Here is a 21,492-nt window from a genome sequence, read left to right as displayed (position 1 = left end):
CAAATATATTACATATGTAGAAAAAACTTTCTAAATTTTAAGTGTAGGAAGAAGTTTATTATACCAAAAAATTTTTTTAATCGAGAAACATATAAACATAAAGTATATTGCCTATGTATTTTATCCAGAGGTCGCACCAGACCTTTTCTCTGAGAAAACAATGAAACAATTAATAACCAGTTGAGAATGCTCCAAGAGCATTGCCAGAAAGAACTTCAAAAGAATTAATTTTTCTTATTAACTTCTACAGGCTTTATACTAATTGTTCTATGTACTTTATTATTATACTCATTAAACAATTCTTGTAATATATCTATCCATTTATAGTATAAAAGCCAGTTGAGAATGCTCCAAGAGCATTGACAGAACGAACTTAAAAAGAATTAATTTTTCTTATTAACTTCTACAGGCTTTATACCAATTGTTCTATGTACTTTATTATTATACTCATTAAAGAATTCTTGTAATATATCTATCCATTTATAGTATAAAAGCCAGTTGAGAATGCTCCAAAAGCATTGCCAGAACGAACTTAAAAAGAATTGATTTTTCTTATTAACTTCTACAGGCTTTATACCAATTGTTCTATGTACTTTATTATTATACTCATTAAACAATTCTTGTAGTATATATATATCCATTTATAATTTCCTTTAGTACTGCAGTTTTTCCACATGTTTTGTTTAAGAGTTCTGTTAAAACGTTCTACGATATGTTGTTTTACGAAGACATATGCTCAAAATTGAAAAATTCGCAAAATATGATCTCTCTATGACTACGATTCCCGAGATATGGCTCCTTAAATCTCCCGAAATTGGAACTTGTTTTGGCCAATATCTCGGGAACGGTAAGAGTGACGCGAAATACTCCATCATTTTTCTTTTCAGATAATTTTTGATGCTCTACCGAATGGAGGACTCAAAATTGAAAAAACTCGCAAATAACAGAAACACACACACACACACAAACATAGAGAATTCAGTAACGAACTTTTTAAGATCGTTGAAAATTATTTAATAAATAAATAAATAAATAACATTTAAATATCAGAACTGATAACGTACAGAGTGCGTAACAATAAGGCAAAATATTTTCATTCCTGCAAAAATCACTATAAAACCAGGAGCATACATTCATGAGAATTGTCTCTTGAGAATGAAGATTTGAGATTTTAGAAATTCTACTGTAACTTTATATAGGGGTTAAATTGCTAAGGTATGGTTCTCTAAGGAGAAAGGTATGAAAGGCATATCAATAATAATAATAATAATAATAATAATAATAATAATAATAATAATAATAATAATAATAATAATAATAATAATAATAATAATAATAATATTGTCGTTCGTAATTTCGTCTTGACGAATATGAACTAAAAATAGAAATTACTTTCGATTAATTACTTGTGGTTTAAGAAAATTAGAATATATTTTTTTCTTTCGAAAGATCGGAATGAATGTGACAATAGCGAGAAATAATTCACGAGAAAGCTTTGTATTTCTTTAAACGAAGTTATATTTCCTTTTAACTTTCTCCCTCAATAGAGCATTTCAATTAGTTGCACAAGAGGTGAATTTAAATCATATAGCCTGTTATCTATATGAATCTAAATCATATAGAATAAGGGAGGAAATGAGAGAGGAGAGTGCAATTGGAAGGAGAGTTCGATAGGGATGCTGCCTCTCGCTTATATTATTTAATATCTATCTAAAAGAGAGAAAAAAGAGCCTACAAATTGAAGACAGCATTTCAGTAGGAGGTAAAATGGTTTGGTGTATACGGTTTACAGATGATATGGTACTTGTTGCGGAATCTGAGAAGAAAAGCAATAAGATGTTAGAAAACGTGAGGAAGTGCTGTGAAGAATATAGAATGATAACAAATGTTAGAACGACAAAACCCATGAGATTGAAACGAAGGGGTCGCTGTCACATATAGAAGTAGGAAGGGAGAGAATAGAACAAGTGACTACTTTTCGATATTTGTGTAGTATTATTAGTAATGATATGAAATGTGAACATGAAATAAAACCAAGGATAGGAATGGGGAAAGAATCCTTTAGGAGGAAGAAAATACTATTTTGTGGGACCTTGAATAAAGAGTTGAGAAAAAGACTCATAAAATGCTTCGTTTGGAGTATTGTGCTATATGTGTCAGAAACATGGACATTACGTAAAAATGATGAGAAACGACAGGAAGCTTTCGAAATGTGAGTGTGGAGAAGAATGGAGAGAATTAGCTGGATCGATTGGAAAACGAATGAGAGGGTGTTAGAAATGGTATTGGGAAAGAATAATTTTAGATATTATTAAGAAGAGGGAAAGAAACTGGTTGAGACATTGGCTAAGAAGGAACTGTATCATGAGGGACGTCTACAGGGTATGATGGCAGGAAAGTATAAAATTAATGTACGATATCAAAGCACAGAAAATGTACGTGAAGATGAAGAGGTCAGCAGAAGACCGTGAAGCAGGGAAGTTTCTCAGTTACAGCAAATCACCTGAAAATAATGGCAGAATACATATGATGATGACGAAGTCTGTTCTGGTCTGTTTCAGAATCTCTACACCCTTACTTACAGCCAGAATTGTAACGAAGTTCTTTGTTATTTAAATAGACAAAGACATTCTTGTATTAAAGTGTAACACAGTTTCAATGCTTTCCTGGCTCCTTCCTAAATGCCACAAAGACTTATATATTTTAACGTGTTATTTAACTCTCTTAAATATTCAAATTTTTTCTCCTCTCTAGTAGAAAAGGATGACAAAATTGTAATCTAATTGGGATGACCTCAGTTTAAACCACACACACGGTTTCACACAGGTCAAACTGAACATAAATATGTTATGATATTATAAATGTGGCTACACTTATGATTATATTAGCTTTATTCTCTCTCTTCTCGTATGCAAAGAGAAAAAACTTAAAAGTCTTCCCTCTTTTCAAAATCTCTATACTCCTACCTTTAGCCAGAAATGAAACGAAGTTCTTTGCCATTTAAAAAAAAAAAAAAATATCTTACACATTCTTGTATTAAATTAAATCACATACAGTTTCAAGGCTCCTCTGCGCCCTTCCTCAGTGTGGTATTTTTCTACGCTCCTGAAACACATTCATCTTACCATATGCTTAGCAGCGTAGCAGAATACCACACTGAGGAAGGGCCCAGAGGAGCCTTGAAACTGTATGTGTTATGATTTAATACAAGGATGTTAAGGTAAGAAGTCTTTTGTCATTTAAAATATTGAATATGCATTCTATGGCATCCATCAATGAATAATAGGAATTATTTCCTGGAAGCATATGTAAGACTTTGTTACTGACTAGTGTAAGTAGAATGTTCCAAACGAATATTAACATTTATTTTTCTTTAAATGGTTGTTCATATTATCAAACATCACGCGGATAAAAAGATCAATACATCTGAAATAGGCAATATAAGCAACGTGTATAGGATTATAGTTTTAAAACTTTTGGAAAAGATCTTTTGGTAGACTAGCAATAAAATGGCTGGATCTTGGGATGATGTGTAATAAGAATCCTGTCGACATTGACTTAGGATAGGATACGATTCAATGGCAAGCTTTGATTCTGAGGTGTTGAACTTTCATGTTCCTTAATCTGAATGGTGAATTAGTTAATTAGATTTTGTATTTCTACTCTTAATATAAATAATAATATTCTGAGAATACAAATTATGGAACTTAAACTAGAAATACAAATCGCTGAGCAAAGTAATGGTTATTTAAAAATAATAAATGTGTAACAGTTTCGCCAACTAACTGAACATACTGGCTTCATCAGACACTGTCTTAGAAATCGCCAACTAACCGAACATATTGGCTTCATCAGACACTGTCTCAGAAATCGCCAACTAACTGAACATATTGGCTTCATCAGATACTGTCTCAGAAATCGCCAACGAACTGAACATATTGGCTTCATCAGACACTGTCTCAGAAATCGCCAACTAACTGAACATATTGGATTCATCAGACACTGTCTCAGAAATCGCCAACTAACTGAACATACTAGCTTCATCAGACACTGTAACAAACAAGAGGGATTGGATGATATAAATATAACAGGATCCTAGAAACCAATTCTGAATGCTAATTGGCTGGTCAGAACGGACTCATTCAAACATAATAGAAGTTGCGAAAAGTGAAATTAAACACCATAAATCTCTTTCCCTCCCTAGTCCGGCAGAAAAAAAATACAAATTAAGTTTTTCCAACAACTTGTCCCACTGTCGGTGGGCGCACTCGGTCGAAAAAGTGGAAAAAGCTTTTTCAGGCCAGCCACCCTGAATGAAGTTTTCCAGGGTTTTCCTCATTCACACCGGGCAAATGCCGGGGTGGTACCTAACTCAAAAATCCCAGGCCGCTTCTTTCCTTCCCCAATCCTTTCTTCCTCCTCTTTCCCCGGATAGTGTGCTCGCCGAGGAGAGACGTTATCCCTCATACATGACGGGCTAAATGGCCATTAGATGCCGAAAGTCCAGAAATCTAAAATCCTAAAATCCCATCCTAAATCCTTGGCCCACTGTTCATCAATGTTAAGTCCTGCATTCCTATTCATAACACAGCTTTGTTCTTTTTCAATAAATCTGGCTTCCTTCCACTTTCTTATTAACGTCACTATCCAATCAGCATTCAAAACTAGTTTCTAGGATCCTGTTATATTTATATGCAACTCGTATTTGTTTGTTACAGTGTCTGATGAAGCCAATATGTTCAGTTAGTTGGCGATTTCTGAGACAGTGACTGATGAAGCCACTATATTCAGTTAGTTGGCGATTTCTGAGACAGTGTCTAATGAAACCAATTTGTTCAGTTAGTTGGCGATTTCTGAGACAGTGTCTGATGAAGCCAATTCGTTCAGTTAGTTGGCGATTTCTGAGACAGTGTCTAATGAAGCCAATATGTTCAGTTAGTTGACGAAACTGTTACACATTTATTATTTTTAAATAACCATTACTTTGCTTAGCGATTTGTATTTCTAGTTTGAGTTATTTAAGATAGCAAAGCTAGTATAAACCAGTTATTTATTAAACTATAGAACTACGACAACCAATGAAGTTATTACTTACTTTTCGGATCTTTAACGATGAAGTCCTTTCTGTAGAGATTGAAGCTAACTGAAACGATTCGTGTTGCTTCAAAAGGTTCATACCATTGTAAAACACGCATATGTCTATCGTAAAATATCACTCGGCCTTTTTCATTTCCAGTTGCTATCATTCTATGTATATAAAAAGGAAAACAACACATTAAAATAAGTAAAAACACAAGCAAGGGCAAAAGAAGAGATCCTGGTGATCAAATACACGTTTTATGAGCTTAGAGGCAGTGATCCTGAAACAGTGACAACCAATGTGTCGAAAAGAGACTTTGGGCTCTAAAAAGCACAGACTTTGGTGTCTACAACAAAAAACGTCGATGTCTTAAATCTTTCTAGAAAGGGTCAAACAAACAAAAATTATAAGACAGTAGGGCTTGGACCATCGAGAAAGTGTACCAATACTTCTCATTCATGATATGCCTGGAACCGCGCCTATCATTAATGACCGAATTCCATGAGTTTTTCCATATATGGCCACCAACCTTCAATGACTATCGATCAGAATAATGCGCTTCATGATTTGGAACCGTACGACAGACCACTGTTCGCTGTCACAGTAATTTCATAATCGAAACATCATGACACCTTCGTGAGTTCACTATACAGCTAATACTGGACGGCAACACAGCTCTTCATCTTCGTGTGGCGTCCGACACGTCAATTCATATAGGTTGTCATAGGTTGTCGTTGACATTTTAGTGGCTCCTGATGTTGTATCAGGGTTTGGGAAGTAGAAGACTTGTGTTCACTGCGGGTGTGACATTTTGCTTCAGGATGTGTTACAAATTTTGCAACAATTTGCTCCAATTTTAACTTGTAAAATATTTTCACAGAGATAATACACCCTATATAGCCGATTGACTTCCATGCATCATTTGGATCAGAGGTGTATTTGGGGACAGCAGGGGGGGCAATTGCCCCTTCTGAGTTTGAGAAACACATGCATCATAATAAATTGTATATTAATATACAGAAAAAAAATGAAATTCTTATTTCGGAGGACACTTTTGCCTCTTTCGCCCTCACCCAACTCTTTGAAATAATCTGAAATAACACTACCGGTTTGAACATATGTCACCATTGCAGGCCTGATTATAAATAGGGCGCAAAGGAAAGGCTTGTGTTTTACCAAATCCGTTTAATAATATTACAGACAATTTATTTGGTAGGATTTGACGCAAATTTGTATAATTTGTAAGAAGGAAAGAAACAAAAAACTGAATTTCTTGTGCACTTTCTGCATATATCCGGAAAATGATTAGTATTTGCAGCATTATGATATACAGAAAAGTAAAAATATTTTCATATTAGTTTCCCAGGTATTCATGAAGGCCACAGAAATTGCTGAAACATTTTAGTACAATTAAAGTCAGGGCCTAAAATTGAGTGGAGTACTCCACACTTTGTGGAACTGTAGGAAGGGAGTGTGGAACTGTAATTCTTAAAGTGTGGAGTGGTGTTAATGTGAGTACCTTATTTTTCTCGGATTATGCATTTAAACGCGTTTAGTGTGTCAAACTATGTCTTACTGATTCAATACATTCATTATGCAATGGGTTACTCAATTCCATATAACTGGCAGTATAGACATTAAGCCAGAGTTAATACGTATAGGTGTCTCCTAGATGGTAGAGAAAACCATTGCCAATTTTGAGGTGAAGGAACTTTTTAATTATATTTAGTTTTCAAACGTTTTCGGTTGCATTCATATAGTTTTTAAATATGCAACTAACTGCACGTTTATCTGTTGTTTCAATAAGACATTACACTTTTCCGATATAATGAAATGTGTTGTTTTGTAGATAAAAATTACACGATTCTTTGAACCCGTTATAGAAATATGTACTACCAGAGATAACATACATCAATAACCGCCAAAAATTTAGCCGAAGTACAGCGTTACGAAAATCAGTACAAAGAGTAATGTTTCCCAGAGTGACTTCGATAGTTACTGATAGTGAAAACATGAATACAGGAGAACACAAAGGAATGTGGAAATTGTTAACTGATGAAAGAGTTGCTTCAGGTGAAACGTTACCTCTGTTGAAAATTTGGTGTGCTGCCCATCGCATTAATTTAGCATGGAAAGATGTCACCAAGAATGTCCAAGAAGTTTAATCTCTCATATAAGCAGCATCTGGACTGTGTGCTTTCTATCACTCTTCAGGGCAGCGAACGAAAAGTTTAACGATGGTAGCTTCAGAAAATAACTTAGCAGTTTTGCACTACCCAAAATATTTTGACGTCAGGTGGACAAAATTTTCATTCAGTATGCTCACTACTCTCCTAAAAAATTGGTATCCAAGCTGCCTTTACTTGTAAACGGAAAGCCATGTATGTAATGAAGCCAATGGTCATCTGCGTAAATGGATAGAAGTAGATCGTCTTCGTCTTCTGTGTCTGTGTCTATATGTTTTCAAGAACTGCCGGCAGAAGTTTGAGAGTGATGAAATGTTTCTTTTAAACATAATAACAAATGAAAATAGAACTATAGCACAATTGGAGAGTATGAAAGAGAAACCTCTGTTAGGCGGGTGGGGAAAAAACGTTTTTAAACGAACGTGTGCAAGGAAACGTCAACGGAGAAATATAGTACTCATTACATGGCATTCAACTTCATCGTAACACACGTCGCATAAAAATCCCATAACAAATATGTCAGTGAGAAAAGAGATTTTAATGTAGTACGCTACGAAGTCCTGGATTCCATAATTAACTTTGTTAGTCAGCGTTTGCTGTATGAAGACAGTATTGTTGCTTTGGAGCCTTTGCATGTTTTGCAAGAGGATGTAACTGATGATGCCCTAAGAGAATGCCACAAAGTTATTTGTCTTGATACAGATCTTTTGCAGTTCGCAATGCAATATAGACAGGCATCATCGTGCAGTATGTTGAAAGGTCTGGACGCTAAAAGATTTCTCATGAAAATCTGTGGAAATCAGTCATTTCATGCTCTGTCAACAAGTCTAGCCCGAGTTGTTGCTTCGAAACCATCTTCTTCCGATGTTGAAAGACTTATAAGTGACTACAACATATTGAAAACAGACAACAGACTGTCTTTAGCTCCAACTACTTTGAAAAATTACCTTCACGTTAATATAAATATGGGTCCGTTGCAAGATTTTAGCTCAACCCCTGCTGTTATGAAAAGGCTGACCAGAAAGGAAAGGCGTTTTGAAGTTAATAGGAAGTCAAAGGAACAGCCCTGGTATAACGGTGTATTTGCCGCGGCAGAAAACGGACTGAGACAGCATGATGATCACGGAAAAATGACAGTGAAATTTTTATGTAAGTGACTTTTTTCTTCCAGTGTGACTATTTTTCTTACCGGTTTGTTTCCTGTATTTTATGGTTTAATACAATACAATTAAATATGTATCCTAATGTGCCTTTAATTTTGTTTGCTCTGGATGCCAAAATTTTCCTAAATAATAATAATAATAATAATAATAATAATAATAATAATAATAATAATAATAATAATAATAATAATAATAATAATATTTATATTTTTTTGGTCGCAGGTAAACATGATGTACTGGACAGAACACTGATATAATGTCTAAACAAATGCTGACTAAACTAGTTTTTCTATACTATATAAAATTTTTACCAGTGTGGAGCTGTGATTTCGTTGAATTTTAGGCCCTGATTAAAGTACACTTGAACGCAGTAAGCTGTTGTTATACTTTTACAAATACATATATACAGGGTGTTAATGAACTATATTGACAAATTTCAAGTGATTCCTATCAAAAATAAATAAATAAATAAAAAATAAAAAAGAGTTCATGTAGAAAAGTGCATAGTTCCGGTGCTAGACCCGTCCAAAGCGTGAAAAAATACATTGCAACACGCATTATTTTGAACACGAAGGACCACGAACTAACGGTTCCCAATCCTTCCGACGTTTTGCCAACGCACTCCATTTTCACTGCTGTTAAAGCCTATATTTTCCCTCCGCTGGATCCACCTTGAAGTCCGTGCAAACCTGGGAATCCTGTTGACAGCATGTCTGGGAGTTATACTTTGAGGGAAATCCTTAGCACGCTATTGCACATAGCTGACATATGCATTTTCGGATGGCGTATGTGTGACTTCTTTTAAGATGATATGGATTGTCACTTCACGGTTTCTCATGTTCGAATTAACACATGTTGCTATTTATTCTTACCACGCTTTTAAACGGCGCTAGCTCTCGAACTATGCATTTTCTTCCAGGATTGTAAATAAGCGCTCGTCTTTTCTGAGTTTTATCATGAGCTAGCACACTTTCAGAAAGGTGAGTGTGAGTTGAGTTTGGCTTGAAATATACGCAAGTTTGAGCACAAATCGACGCTCAATGAGAGTTTTAGCCATTTGATATGAAATATTAATCGGTTGCTTGTCAGTTTGCTGTTTCCCAACCTCTGAGAAGACAAAAATAGAAATCTACTTACAACGACAATTACAAATTTCATGTGATTTTACAGACTAATAGATCGATACAGCAGGGAATTTCCTTTTCATTCATGGTGGATATTCTTGTCGAACTTTCTTGTTATGTTAACTTAGGTGGATATAGTTTGAAACAGTGATGTAAAAGAGAGCATATTGCTGCTTCATTATATTATTCATCATTTAAATATATGAATTCAAGTTTCAGAAAATAATTTTTGACTCTAGTATTCAATTATGTTTCCTTCATTCAGTATCTTGGGACCGCGGTGGCTCAGTGGTAGAGCGTTCACCTTTGGTGCATGGGGTTCCTGGTTCGATTCCACCCCACGCCAAGTGAACTTTGTGGTGGACAAACCCCGTGTCCGTGGGTTTCCTTTGGTTTCTCCCGTTTCCTCCCACTTTCTTCATTCCACCATTTCATTCATTTCTCATCATCACCGTTTCCTTTAGCCTGCCCGACATAACCGTGGGACGTAAAACTGAAAGATTTCGTTTCATTCAGTTTCCTAACATTTATGAAGTCCTTCTCCAATAAAAGTTCTTTTTGCTAAAAGGCTAAAATTAGAAAGAAATAAACTTCTACAGGAATTTGTAAAACAAATATTTAAACTTCAGAATTAAATGACGCCTGGCGTGCCATCTATTGATCGAATAATTGACTGTTAGAATTTAAACAGCTCTTAACCTTTAAACGCCCATTGACGCAACTGCAGCGTCGGGGCTTTAAAACTCAATACATCATCCCCTAATTCAGGTGGGAAGATGATTTTGTACCAATGTATTCCTGAAGGATGCAGCTTTCCGCCAGTATGCATTATGTGTATGTGGGGGTACCATGGCCGGTGGGAGAGGGTGAAGTTCGTTTTCTTATCTTTTCATCAATTTTTTTTCATCAGGTATTGGGGGGGGGGCATTCCTCCCCCTCTGTGGTACATCAAATAAAAATGGGTATGTGAAGCAATGAAGTAGTCCCCTACATAATAATAACCTGTAGGTGTGTTTGTCGCCACCCTTTGTTTCACAGAGGGTCGTCCCCGGCAGTGGAGGGAAACACAGCAGGGCCTCTTCGGTCGTCATCAAACGAAACCCCTGCAGGATAGGAACCTGGAATGTGCAATCGCTGTTACAGTGTGGAAAACTGGAAAACCTGAAGAAAGAAATGGAATGCATGAAGATAGATATCTTGGGAATCAGCGAAGTTAGATGGCCTGATGGAGAAGAAATGTGGAGCTGGGACTTCAGAATGATTTACTCAGGAGCTGTAAACGGTACAGCAGGAGTCGGTTTTGTCTTAAATAAGAAGATAGGACAGAAAGTTATAGGCAGTTGGAAATACAAGGAAAGGATAATAATGTTGAAGATAGCAACCGAACCAAGAAATATGACGGTAATCCAAGTATATATGCCTATATCAAGCTACATAGATGAGAAAGTAGAAGAAACCTATGAGCAAATAAAAGAAGTATTCATGAAAGTTGAAGACCAGGACAATTTAATCATCATGGGTGACTGGAACTCAGTAGTCGGCGAAGACAAAGAAGAGAATGTAACTGGGAATTTCGGCCTAGGAGAAAGGAATGCGAGAGGTACGCGATTAATTGAGTTCTGCAAAAGCCACAATCTGACTGTAACGAACACTCTCTTCGAACAACCACTACGAAGAAGATACACATGGACAAGACCAGTAGACAAAGAAAGATATCAAATAGAATATATACTGTTCCGACAAGCATTTAGAAATCAAGTGAAGAACAGTAAGAGTTACCAAGGAGCAGACATTGACTCAGACCATAATTTAGTTTTGATGAAGAGCGAACTCCGACTAAAGAGGAAACGAGTGGTAGCACCAACAAAAGATGGAACACAATCGAGCTAGTAAGAGATGAAAACACAAAAAGGGAATTTGCAAATGCGACAGACAAAGAGACGTTTACGGTAGCTTTAGCAGGAGATGACATCGACTCGAAATGGGAAGCCATGAAAGCAGGGATTACAAAAGCTGCCGACGAGCACATAGGAAGAGAAACGAGAACCCAATATAAACCATGAATAACAGCATAAATATTGGAAATGATGGAGCAAAAAAGACAGTTCAAGATAACAAACAAAGAAGAGGAATACAGAAGGTGGAGAAATCACATCAACAGAGAAGTAAAGAAGGCCAGAGAAAACTGGATAAACAATTTATGCAAAGAAATTGAGGAAAATATAGTCAAAGGCGAAACGGCATATAGAAAGGTTAGAAAACAGTTCGGTGAGAAAAAGAAACGCACAGACATAGACAAGGTCGAAACAACGTTAATAGAAGAGGAACAAGAAGATGGAAGGAATACATTGAAGAACTCTACAAAGGTGACAGAGTGAACGAAGAAGAGATAGAGAAGGAAGAAGACGTCGATGAAAATGAATTAGGACCATCAATTTTACAGTGAGAATTTGACAATGCTTTGGAGAAAATGCAACATGGTAAAACCCCAGGAATAGATCCAATACCAACGGAAGTGATTAAGAATCTCAGAACAGCAACAAAGAAGAAACTATTTAAAAACTATTTAATCTTATTAATGAAATGTACATCTTGGGAAAAATACCAAGAGACTTCGAGAAAACACAACGAATAGAAGGGAAGATCGAAGAACGGTTATCGGATGACCAGTTTGGATTCAGGAGGAAACGAGGAACAAGGGAAGCAATACTGAGTCTACGGCTGATTATGGAACAGCACATCCGAATAAACAAACCAATTGTGATAGCATTTGTAGATTTAGAGAAAGCTTTTGACAACGTAGATTGGAATATCATATTCAGAGCGTTGAAGAAGCTGAATGTAGATTACAGAGACAGAAGAATAATATACCAACTTTATAGGAATCAGACAGCTGTTATAGGAAGACATCAGAAGGAAGCAAGAATAAGTAAAGGAGTGAGGCAAGGATGTGGACTTTCACCTCTCCTGTTCAACGTCTATACAGGAGAGGCTATGAAAGAATTCTTGGACAAAACCGAGAAAGGCGTACAAGTAAATGGTCAGGTTTTCAGCACAATAAGGTTTGCAGATGACATAGCATTGATAGCGGAAAACGATGAGGACATGGCAAGAAGTACTTTCAAGCTTAAACGACCAACTGGAAAAAACATGCAAAATGAAGATAAATAAGAAGAAAACGAAAGCGATAAAGTGCACAAGAGCAGGACAGGAAGGGGCAAACTTATGGCTAGAGGGAGAGAAAATCGAAGACGTTAAGACGTTCCCCTATTTAGGAAGTCGGAAGAAGTGAAAAAGACTTAAGTTCCAGAATAGCACAGGCTAAACAAACATTCAATAGGAAAAGAGGACTACTAAATGTGTCGTTGGACGTTCGTAATCGATTTATTAAGACACTGGTATGGAGCGTGGCGCTGTACGGATCAGAGACGTGGACATTAAGAAAAGATGAAATATCCAAGCTGGAAGCATTTGAAATGTGGTGTTGGCGCAGAATGCTGCGACTATCATGAGCCGAAAGGAAAAGGAATGAAGAAGTACTAAAGGAAGCTAATGAAGGACGACAGATCATGAAGATAATAGGAAAAAGAAGAAACAGCATACTTGGCCATCTTATTCAATACTCCGATTGGATCACTGTGCTATTAGAGGGAAAGGCAGATGGAAAACCAGGAAGAGGAAGACCAAGGATAGGATATCTAGATGCAGTTACGAAGAAGAGGCCTTATCAAAGTATAAAACAACTCTCCCAAGCGAGAGAAAAGTTTTAAAATTTCCATGTTGCCCACTAACCTATGGTTGAGGTCAACAAAAAGAAAATGTGTGCTTGTTGTTGCTTATAGGAGGAGGAGGGGGGCTACTTTGGCAAATTTGGTTGCCATGGCCCTGCAAAGTCAATTTTTTCATATTTTTCTTCTTATTTTTCTACAAATATGGCGGGAATTGCACGAATGTTACCTCGTTGGAATCTGTGGTCTATAAGCTTTCCAACGGTGTATTAATCATGAGTCTGTGATAATTAGGGGGGGGGGGGTCACCAAAGGGGTGTCTAAAGGTTAAAATTCATTTTTGTTCCATACACATTAATAACAATCAGTTTTTGATCTTTTGTCAAAAGAAGACAGTGAAAAGACAATTGTCTTATAATTTTCCTATTACTTCCTTTTTTTTTAAAAAAAAATTACTTACTCGTCTACCTCCGTGATATAGGTTATTGCCGTGTTTTTCTGTAGCCTTAATACTTTGAGGAACTCCTTTTTATGTGAGGATGGCGTATCATTGTAAGATTCTGCCGGATCTGAATCACTCCATAATATCATATTACCTACGAGGAGAAAGAATAGGTTTGTGTTATTTAGGGAGAAATAAAATGGGCACATCACCTAAATTTTCACATTTTACTTTACAAATTGATATGACAATCAATGTCTATTTTAAAAGCATATATTAAAAGAGTATACAAAACCGAGAAGTAACTTCTTACTTTATTTGTACCGTGTCATGCGAAAATGAACTAAGCGCCACTTTCATACTTTTAAGAAAATTACGTATAAAGGTTGATGTCCAACATTAATGTAGCCGTAATCAAAAGTGAAATTATGTTTCTTTTGTTTGAAAGGTGTTGTTTTTCCTCTCTTTTCGATTGTTCAAAACGTTCTAATGCTTATCAGGAACCAATTGTCGCATTTACGTGGATTTTCAAAGTTTGGTGCTTAGTTCATTTTTGCATAACACGGTACATTTGATTTTCACATTTGGGAAAGTATTTCCTTCTAAACGTAGAATTGTAAGTAGAAGTTACAATGTTACATAAATTTGTATACTTATGATCTAAACATTTTCCTCGTACAATGTTTCATACGAAACATTTTGTGAGTTTTATTTCCTAAAATTTATACAGGGCTAGCATAAATGATTCAATCATTTTGAAAAGGCTGTATTTTTAAAAGTATTACACGTACGCACATGAAAGATACACGAAAAGAACCACAAACTCACCCAGTTTATACACTCTCTACAAATGTTCAGTATGTGCCCCTTTGGTCATACGACACGTCCAGACGATATTCGAGCTCATCCTATACATTTTGTAACATAGTCCTGTCAATCGTCTGCACTGTAGCACTGATGCGTTCTTTGAGCTCCACTAAGGATTGTGGTGATAGGAGTACGTAAACAAGGTCCTTAACGTACCCCAACAGGAAGAAGTCGCAGGGCGTAAAATCAGGAGATCTGGGAGGCCAGGGGAATAAAGCTAGGTCATTCTCACCAATACGCCCAATCCAACGATGCGAAAATTCATTGTTTAGGTAGTCACGAACTGGGACGCGCCAATGAGGTGTGGGGGGGGGGGGAATCTACACAATAGAGTTTGTGGTTCTTGTACGTAAACACCGTTATGACTGCCTCTAGTTTAATTTTTTGTAGTCATACTTCCAAAAGAGCATGTTTCTATTATTAATAATATTAGTTTTGTGTTACAAGTTACCTAAATGAGTTTGTGTAGTGTGAAAATTGAAAGTTAAGTTAAGTTATGAAAAATATCAGAAAATTATCGAGTGGAAAACTCTTGTTGAAACCAGTTTGACTGACGACACTCATGAGTATATGGGACAACTTTTCTAGTAAGATAACTGGATTGTGGTATGTATACTTTTTATTATTCTTTGCATGGAGAAGAACTTTAAAACATTATTGTGAGTACAAAAATCTACTACTGAGGACATGCTCTAATATTATAACAGGTACCCAGTATATTTGTCTATTTACGGATAGTAATATTGGTTTAAAAGTGAAGCTTTCCTTAAAGCGCATTTTGTTGTTTTCACCAAAGAACTATTATTTGTGTGGAATTAATTATTTTTTGTTTCAAAATTATTTAAATAAAATTTGTTATTTTCGTTTAGTTAAAAAAAGCCACCTGTTTGCTTTTACTATAAAATCCTTTGAGAATACAGCACAAAATATTCTATCCGAGCAGTTCTTATTAAAATTCCATACGAGCTTGCAACACTGTACAAGCAAACACTTATTCACCTATGTATGATGCTTTCTTTCTTCCAATTCATTGACTGTAAATGTCTCGCTTGAATTGAGAATACGAGGGCTGTCCAGCAAGTACCAGATGTTTTGACCTATCGCGGCAGTGAGCGGAGCTAGAGTCGCCATCTTGGTGTCAGAACGTTGCCACACTCAGTACGCATCCAGCTGTGGTAACGTGAGGATTGTGACAGTCTTACTGTGCTTTCTGTGACGTGTTACAATATGCACTGCAATAGAAAATCCCGCTTCTTGTGATGTGCGTTCTGTGATTTGATTAGGTTTTTGTTGCTAAAAAAAACCACAAGCCAAATGAAATCCATTCCCAACTGTGTGAAGTGTACGGACATGGAATAATGAGTAAAGGTCGAATGACGCAATGGTGCATTGATTTTAAAAATGGCCGTTCCAATGTTCACGATGAGGACAGCAGTGGTAGGCGTAGCCTTGTGTCTCATGAACTGGTGAGGCAAATATGACGACAACATTCGTGCAAATCGTCATTTTACGGAACTTGCTGAAACATTTTCCTCAAATTTCACAGAGTTTGGTTCATGGAACTCTGGTGGAAAAGCTTAGTTACCGCCAATCGCAAGCGCCAGATTTCTACCGCGACGATATTGAAAAACTTGTGCCACGGCATTATAAGTGCCTTAATTTGCATCGCGATTATGTAGAAGAATCGCATAAGAGTGTACCTTTGAAATGTATATATAACAATTTGGTTTGTTCATTCTATTATTTTATTTATTTATTTTTGTTTCAGAACGTCTGTTATTTTTTGAACAGCCCTCGTATAATTAGAGAATTTTTATTTAAGTATTTTATACAACACAATGCGAAAAAAAAATAAGGAAGATAATTTTAAGAAATTCAAACGATAAAATAAATAATAAGATGCATTAGGTAAACATTACTTGTTCTTAGTGTTTGTTAAGTTCAAACAAATATCAATGCAGCAGAGATTCACAGTTGTAACCATAAATTGCACTTCATAAAACAAGGATATACAGGGTGTTACAAAAGTGTGGCACAGTATTTTGGGAGCAGATTTCTCACTTCAAAAGAAGAAGAAAACAAAAAGTTCATATGGATCTGCGCTCAAAAGTGGATGTTTCGGAGTTATAATAGAGTGCCGAAAACGTGAAACAAATGAACTTTAAAAGTTGATGGTTCCACTACTAGGAGACCTATCGTAGCCGGGTCAAGATATCACTGAGGACCTGCTATGTGAAAAATATAGAAATATCAATGTTTAAGAATTGTAACATGCTTGGCTTCTAGTAAATTCTCTAAATTTGATGGAAGCCATCACAGGTTATTAGTTAATATCGTGTGAAGTATAATACGAATTGTAACTCAACAAATTTATTAACAAGAAAAAAATTGCTTTTTTTTTTTTTTTTTTTTTTTTTACACGTTGAGCAACAAATAGTGAATTCGTAACGATGAACAACAAGTAATATATAGATATGCAATACCGAAATAGTAATTTAAATAAAGTATCCTTTATATAATTCTTAACCATGAATTTCGTGAATACTCAAGACTAGTAACAACATTAAAAATTCTGAAGTGAGCACAAATGATCAGTATGCATATGGCCTCGTGGCAGGTTCAAATTTAGAAGGTTAATATTACCAAAAATATACATTTAAATGAGACCTTATTATGCCGGGATGATACCTTAATACTTCCTTTCCCATTTACATTGAATCTAAAAGGAATTTAGTTGTTACATTATGTAAATTTTAACCTGTATATAGACGTAAGCTACTCCCTAACCCTACGTCTTACCTGCGAAATCCAAAGTGAGGGCAAATCGTCACGGCATGGTCTAGCTCCGTCCTAGTACCGAATTTGCCCACCAGATGGTAGCTCACTTCAGACATAGGCCAGTCAAATATAGGTTATCTCTCTCTCTCTCTATGTAGTTTTTAATCTTTGCGCTCTTACAAATATTCTTATACAAATACATACAAAAAAAAAATAGCATTTATTGGGACTATTACGTTACAGAATGCTCGAGTATTTGCACACCAATTTTTAGAGAGGTAAGTGGAAAGTGATCAAGTACTCTCAAACAACCACTCTAAAAATGATTGCGCAAGCACCGGAGGTTCTGAAAGATGGATATTTGGATAGTTCACATACTACTTTCAACAGTGATGTCTTGACCTGACTATGATCGGTCTTATAGTAGTGGAACTACGGATATATAAAGTTCATTTTTTTCACGTTTTCGGCACCCCATAACTACGAAATTATACACTTAGGACCACAGGTCTATATGAACTTTTTTTCTTATTTTCATGAGAGGAATCTATTTCCAAAACATTTTGACAAATATTGGTAACGCCCTGTATAATTTGTGAGAGAGAGTAAAGAAAAAAATAGGATTTTAAATTTTTTAAGTTTTAAGATGTTTTTAAATGAAAATCTTGAACCGTAAGTAGTTCGCACAGCTGTCTTTTGTCCTAGGAAGGTATTAAGTTACCTCAGAATATCGTACCATATTCAATAATGAAAAATTTTGTAAAATAAACTTTAATGACGATTTTTTTTGTTCTAATTGTATTTGAGTTGAGGTGAGTTGACTTTGAGTTTTACATCCCGTTCAGCAACGAGGCTATATGAGACGTGGACCTACTGATTAACGTGGAATCCGAACCACATGAGCTCCCGCCGGGAATCGAACCCGTCTAATTGTATTTTTCGGTGCTTTTGGCAAAAGATAAATTTCTAGAAAAAGTTCATGTTTGGTGCATGTGAGGTATGCGATAATTATCAAATGTTATTACACGAAAGTAATTAATATACTAGAACTTAGCTACTTACCGAGACTTGTTGCAGTTAAAGCGACATGGGTTTTTCTTTGAAATGTTGACTTTGTCATGGCCCCAAGATTCTGGTTTTTATATATTGATAATGAAGGTGTGTGAGCATCAAGTTTTCCATTTTCCTGTTGAAGAATAAAGGAATTCCAATATTTATTACACATTTATCTTTAGTTGCCAACAATTCTTTACTTTATTAACACATGCATTTCCATTCTTTTAACATGTATTTCTTTAATACCATATTCGTAGAATGAACGTATTTATGATGTAATGATTAACAACAACTGTACAAATATTTACCAAGTATTTTGTCTATAAATTAGATTTTAGCGAGGCATTTGACGTCGTTGATCATGATGTCTTGCTACTTAAAGTAGCATCTCTGAATTATCGAAACAAGCAATGGAGTATCTTGTATTATATTTGCATGACCGAAAACAATATGTTTCATATAAACGATTTGTTACTAAAGAGTTCAATACTCTATCGGGGTCCCTCAAGGATCTAATCTAGGTCCCCTGTTGTTTCTTCTTGTTATTAATGATATTCCTCTGTGTATTAAAACTTCTCAAGTTCTTTTTGCCGACGATCTCAAATTACACTCCGAAGTAAGTTCAATTGATGACTGCACGAAACTTCAACAGGATCTACAGACAGTTCAAATATGGCGTGATAAGAATAAATTAGTCCTGAATGTGTCTAAATGTAAATCCTTATCTTTCACGAGGAAAGAAAATCCTATTAACTTTACCTATACAAGTGGCATTTCCTTGTTTACCCCAAATACTATCAAAGATCTAGGAGATATATTTGATAGCAAACTAACCTTTGCTCAACACATTGACGCAATAATGAGTAGTGCATACAAAAACCTAGGTTTAATTTATAGGATAGGACAGGATTTCTACAAAGAAGCAACATTTATAAGGTTATATTTTTCTTATGTGAGTCAAAATTAGAATACTGTTGTACTGTTTGGATACCAAATGTCAAGAAATACTCTGATGCAATAGAAAATAAACAGTTTAAACTTTTAAAAATCCTTGTATGCAAGAAAACCGGTTTCTACCCAACGTATGTCCTCTATGAAGACTTAGTAACGAATTTTAGTTTGCAAACATTAGAAAAAAGGAGATGGGTTTTTGATTTGTGGTTCTTACATAAATTATTAAACTGTGATACTAGTTGTCCAGAATTAGTGTCAGAAATGTTATTACGTGTCCCAACAGGTACGACTAAAACAACAAACACTGGGACATTCTATTGTAGAAAAGCAAGAACTAACATATTACATAAGTTTCCTCTGTGGAGAATGTGTGCTTCATTAGTATGTCCAAAAACAAGTTCAAAACAATTGTCAGGCAATAACTTCTGTATAATTAAACGACGTATTTTTCTGTATGTATAATTATGTATGAATTATAGTGTATGTTAGATAATTATGTACACGACATTATAACTGGGCATTAAGTCTGTTGTGTTGTCCTTATGAAATAAATAAATAAAATTATCTTATAGGCTTGTTACTAAACTTGAACTATAGAAACTCTCCCAGCCTTTATTCACATTATTATATCCTACATTCTCTTCCTATAATTTATGAAAACTCGAATCTGAAACCATAACACATAATGTAATTAAATCTATAATCATTTTCTGTACATAATATATGTTTCTTTAATAACTATTTCAACGCTTAATTTACACACGTTCCTAGTTTCAGTAATAATTCTTTTATATAACTTGCTTCTACTTCTCTCAATTATTTATCTTTTATCCAAAACCCTGGCACCTGAAGGCCATAACCTTCATATTATCCCACACTGGGAGGCTCTCATTATTATTATTATTATTATTATTATTATTATTATTATTATTATTATTATTATTATTATTATTATTATTATTTTCATTTCAACGAACGTAAACGCTTGATAACCGCAACCATATATTTATCGCCGCCTTGCATCAGAAACTACGCACATAAATTCTTCTTACTTTACTTTACGAATGCAAATCTATAAATAAAACAGTTCAACTATGCACTCAATCTAACCTGAATGGGATGCAAAAGATAAAAAAGAAAACAATTACTTGTAATACAAAACTTTATTAAATTGCAGTGAGATTCATCCATAGATGAGGTGAACATCCAGGCCCAACATATCCAACACATTACTTGAGCGGTAGTTGCTATGAATGACTTTGCTGTTGATACTTAAGTATCAGTATGTAGATATGCAAATGGCGAGAATGTGCTATAACTTGTGGCGCTATTGCGGCAAAGCTACAAACTACAAGGTGATCCCACGTACTTACACTGAAGTCACACTGACGTGCTCCGTACTTAGCCGATTATATAGTAGATTACCAGCCTTTGGTTAGCTGTGTGCTCTGCCCCCAGATCATCGCATTTACTCGGTCTACGGCCCTACATCCCTTATGTATAAGTCTTTGCATCAAGAGTGAATGTCGTGCATTTGCTTTTAATATTTCCTGAATTTGGCCCAGCTGGGGACTCCGCCCCAAGACCCCCGCGTTTGTTCGGATTATGGCCTTGCATCTCTTACACCCACAATTCTACAGAATTTTAAGTTTCTTTACCTTTTTAACTGTTTAAAAGATAAGATTCTGTATCCCACGAAAACAAACATCCCACGAAAAATAACATGATAATTTCTTCATTCCCCCTTTAGACCCCTTAAAAACTAAAAATATTCACTTTTGGAAATTTTCCTGTGGGTTAGTCCCGGAAGGCTACAATCATGCTCAATTTCATCACTCTAATCCTGACGGAAGTGCCTAAACATTTTGGGGTGTAGAAGATGTCCCATATAAATAACATGGGAAAGATTTTTCAGTTCCCCATAACACAACTCTACAGTTGGGAATTTTTATTTTTGGTTCTTTACTTAGGTAACGCTAATGAAAATGTAGAAGCATACAGAATTTCAAGTCTTTATTTCAATTCCAAGTATCTAAAATGAAAGATTATAGGTCCAACAAGGGTCCTTCATTACTCCTTTAGACCCCCTAAGATTAAGAATATTGACTTTTGGC

General features: G+C 35.5%; 1 protein-coding gene across 2 annotated transcripts in view; it reads right to left on the bottom strand.

The window, feature by feature from the left end:
• The window catches only part of LOC145694399 (cilia- and flagella-associated protein 251-like), a 142,513-nt gene that overhangs the window by 83,433 nt on the left and 37,588 nt on the right, over window positions 1–21,492 (bottom strand). For both annotated transcript variants that reach the window (XM_081770578.1, XM_081770579.1), the window contains 3 exons: window positions 18,431–18,554; window positions 13,742–13,877; window positions 5,096–5,247 (listed from right to left, as the gene is read on the bottom strand). In XM_081770578.1, coding sequence (XP_081626704.1) covers window positions 5,096–5,247; window positions 13,742–13,877; window positions 18,431–18,554 — 412 coding nt within the window. The remainder of the gene's footprint in view (window positions 1–5,095; window positions 5,248–13,741; window positions 13,878–18,430; window positions 18,555–21,492) is intronic.

This window comes from Thermobia domestica, chromosome 9 (assembly GCF_964235325.1).
Source record: "Thermobia domestica chromosome 9, izTheDome1.hap1.1, whole genome shotgun sequence".
Classification (NCBI taxonomy): Eukaryota; Metazoa; Arthropoda; class Insecta; order Zygentoma; family Lepismatidae; genus Thermobia; species Thermobia domestica.
The sequence above is the reverse complement of the archived record's forward strand: the minus strand, read 5'-3'. Positions and strand labels throughout refer to the sequence as shown.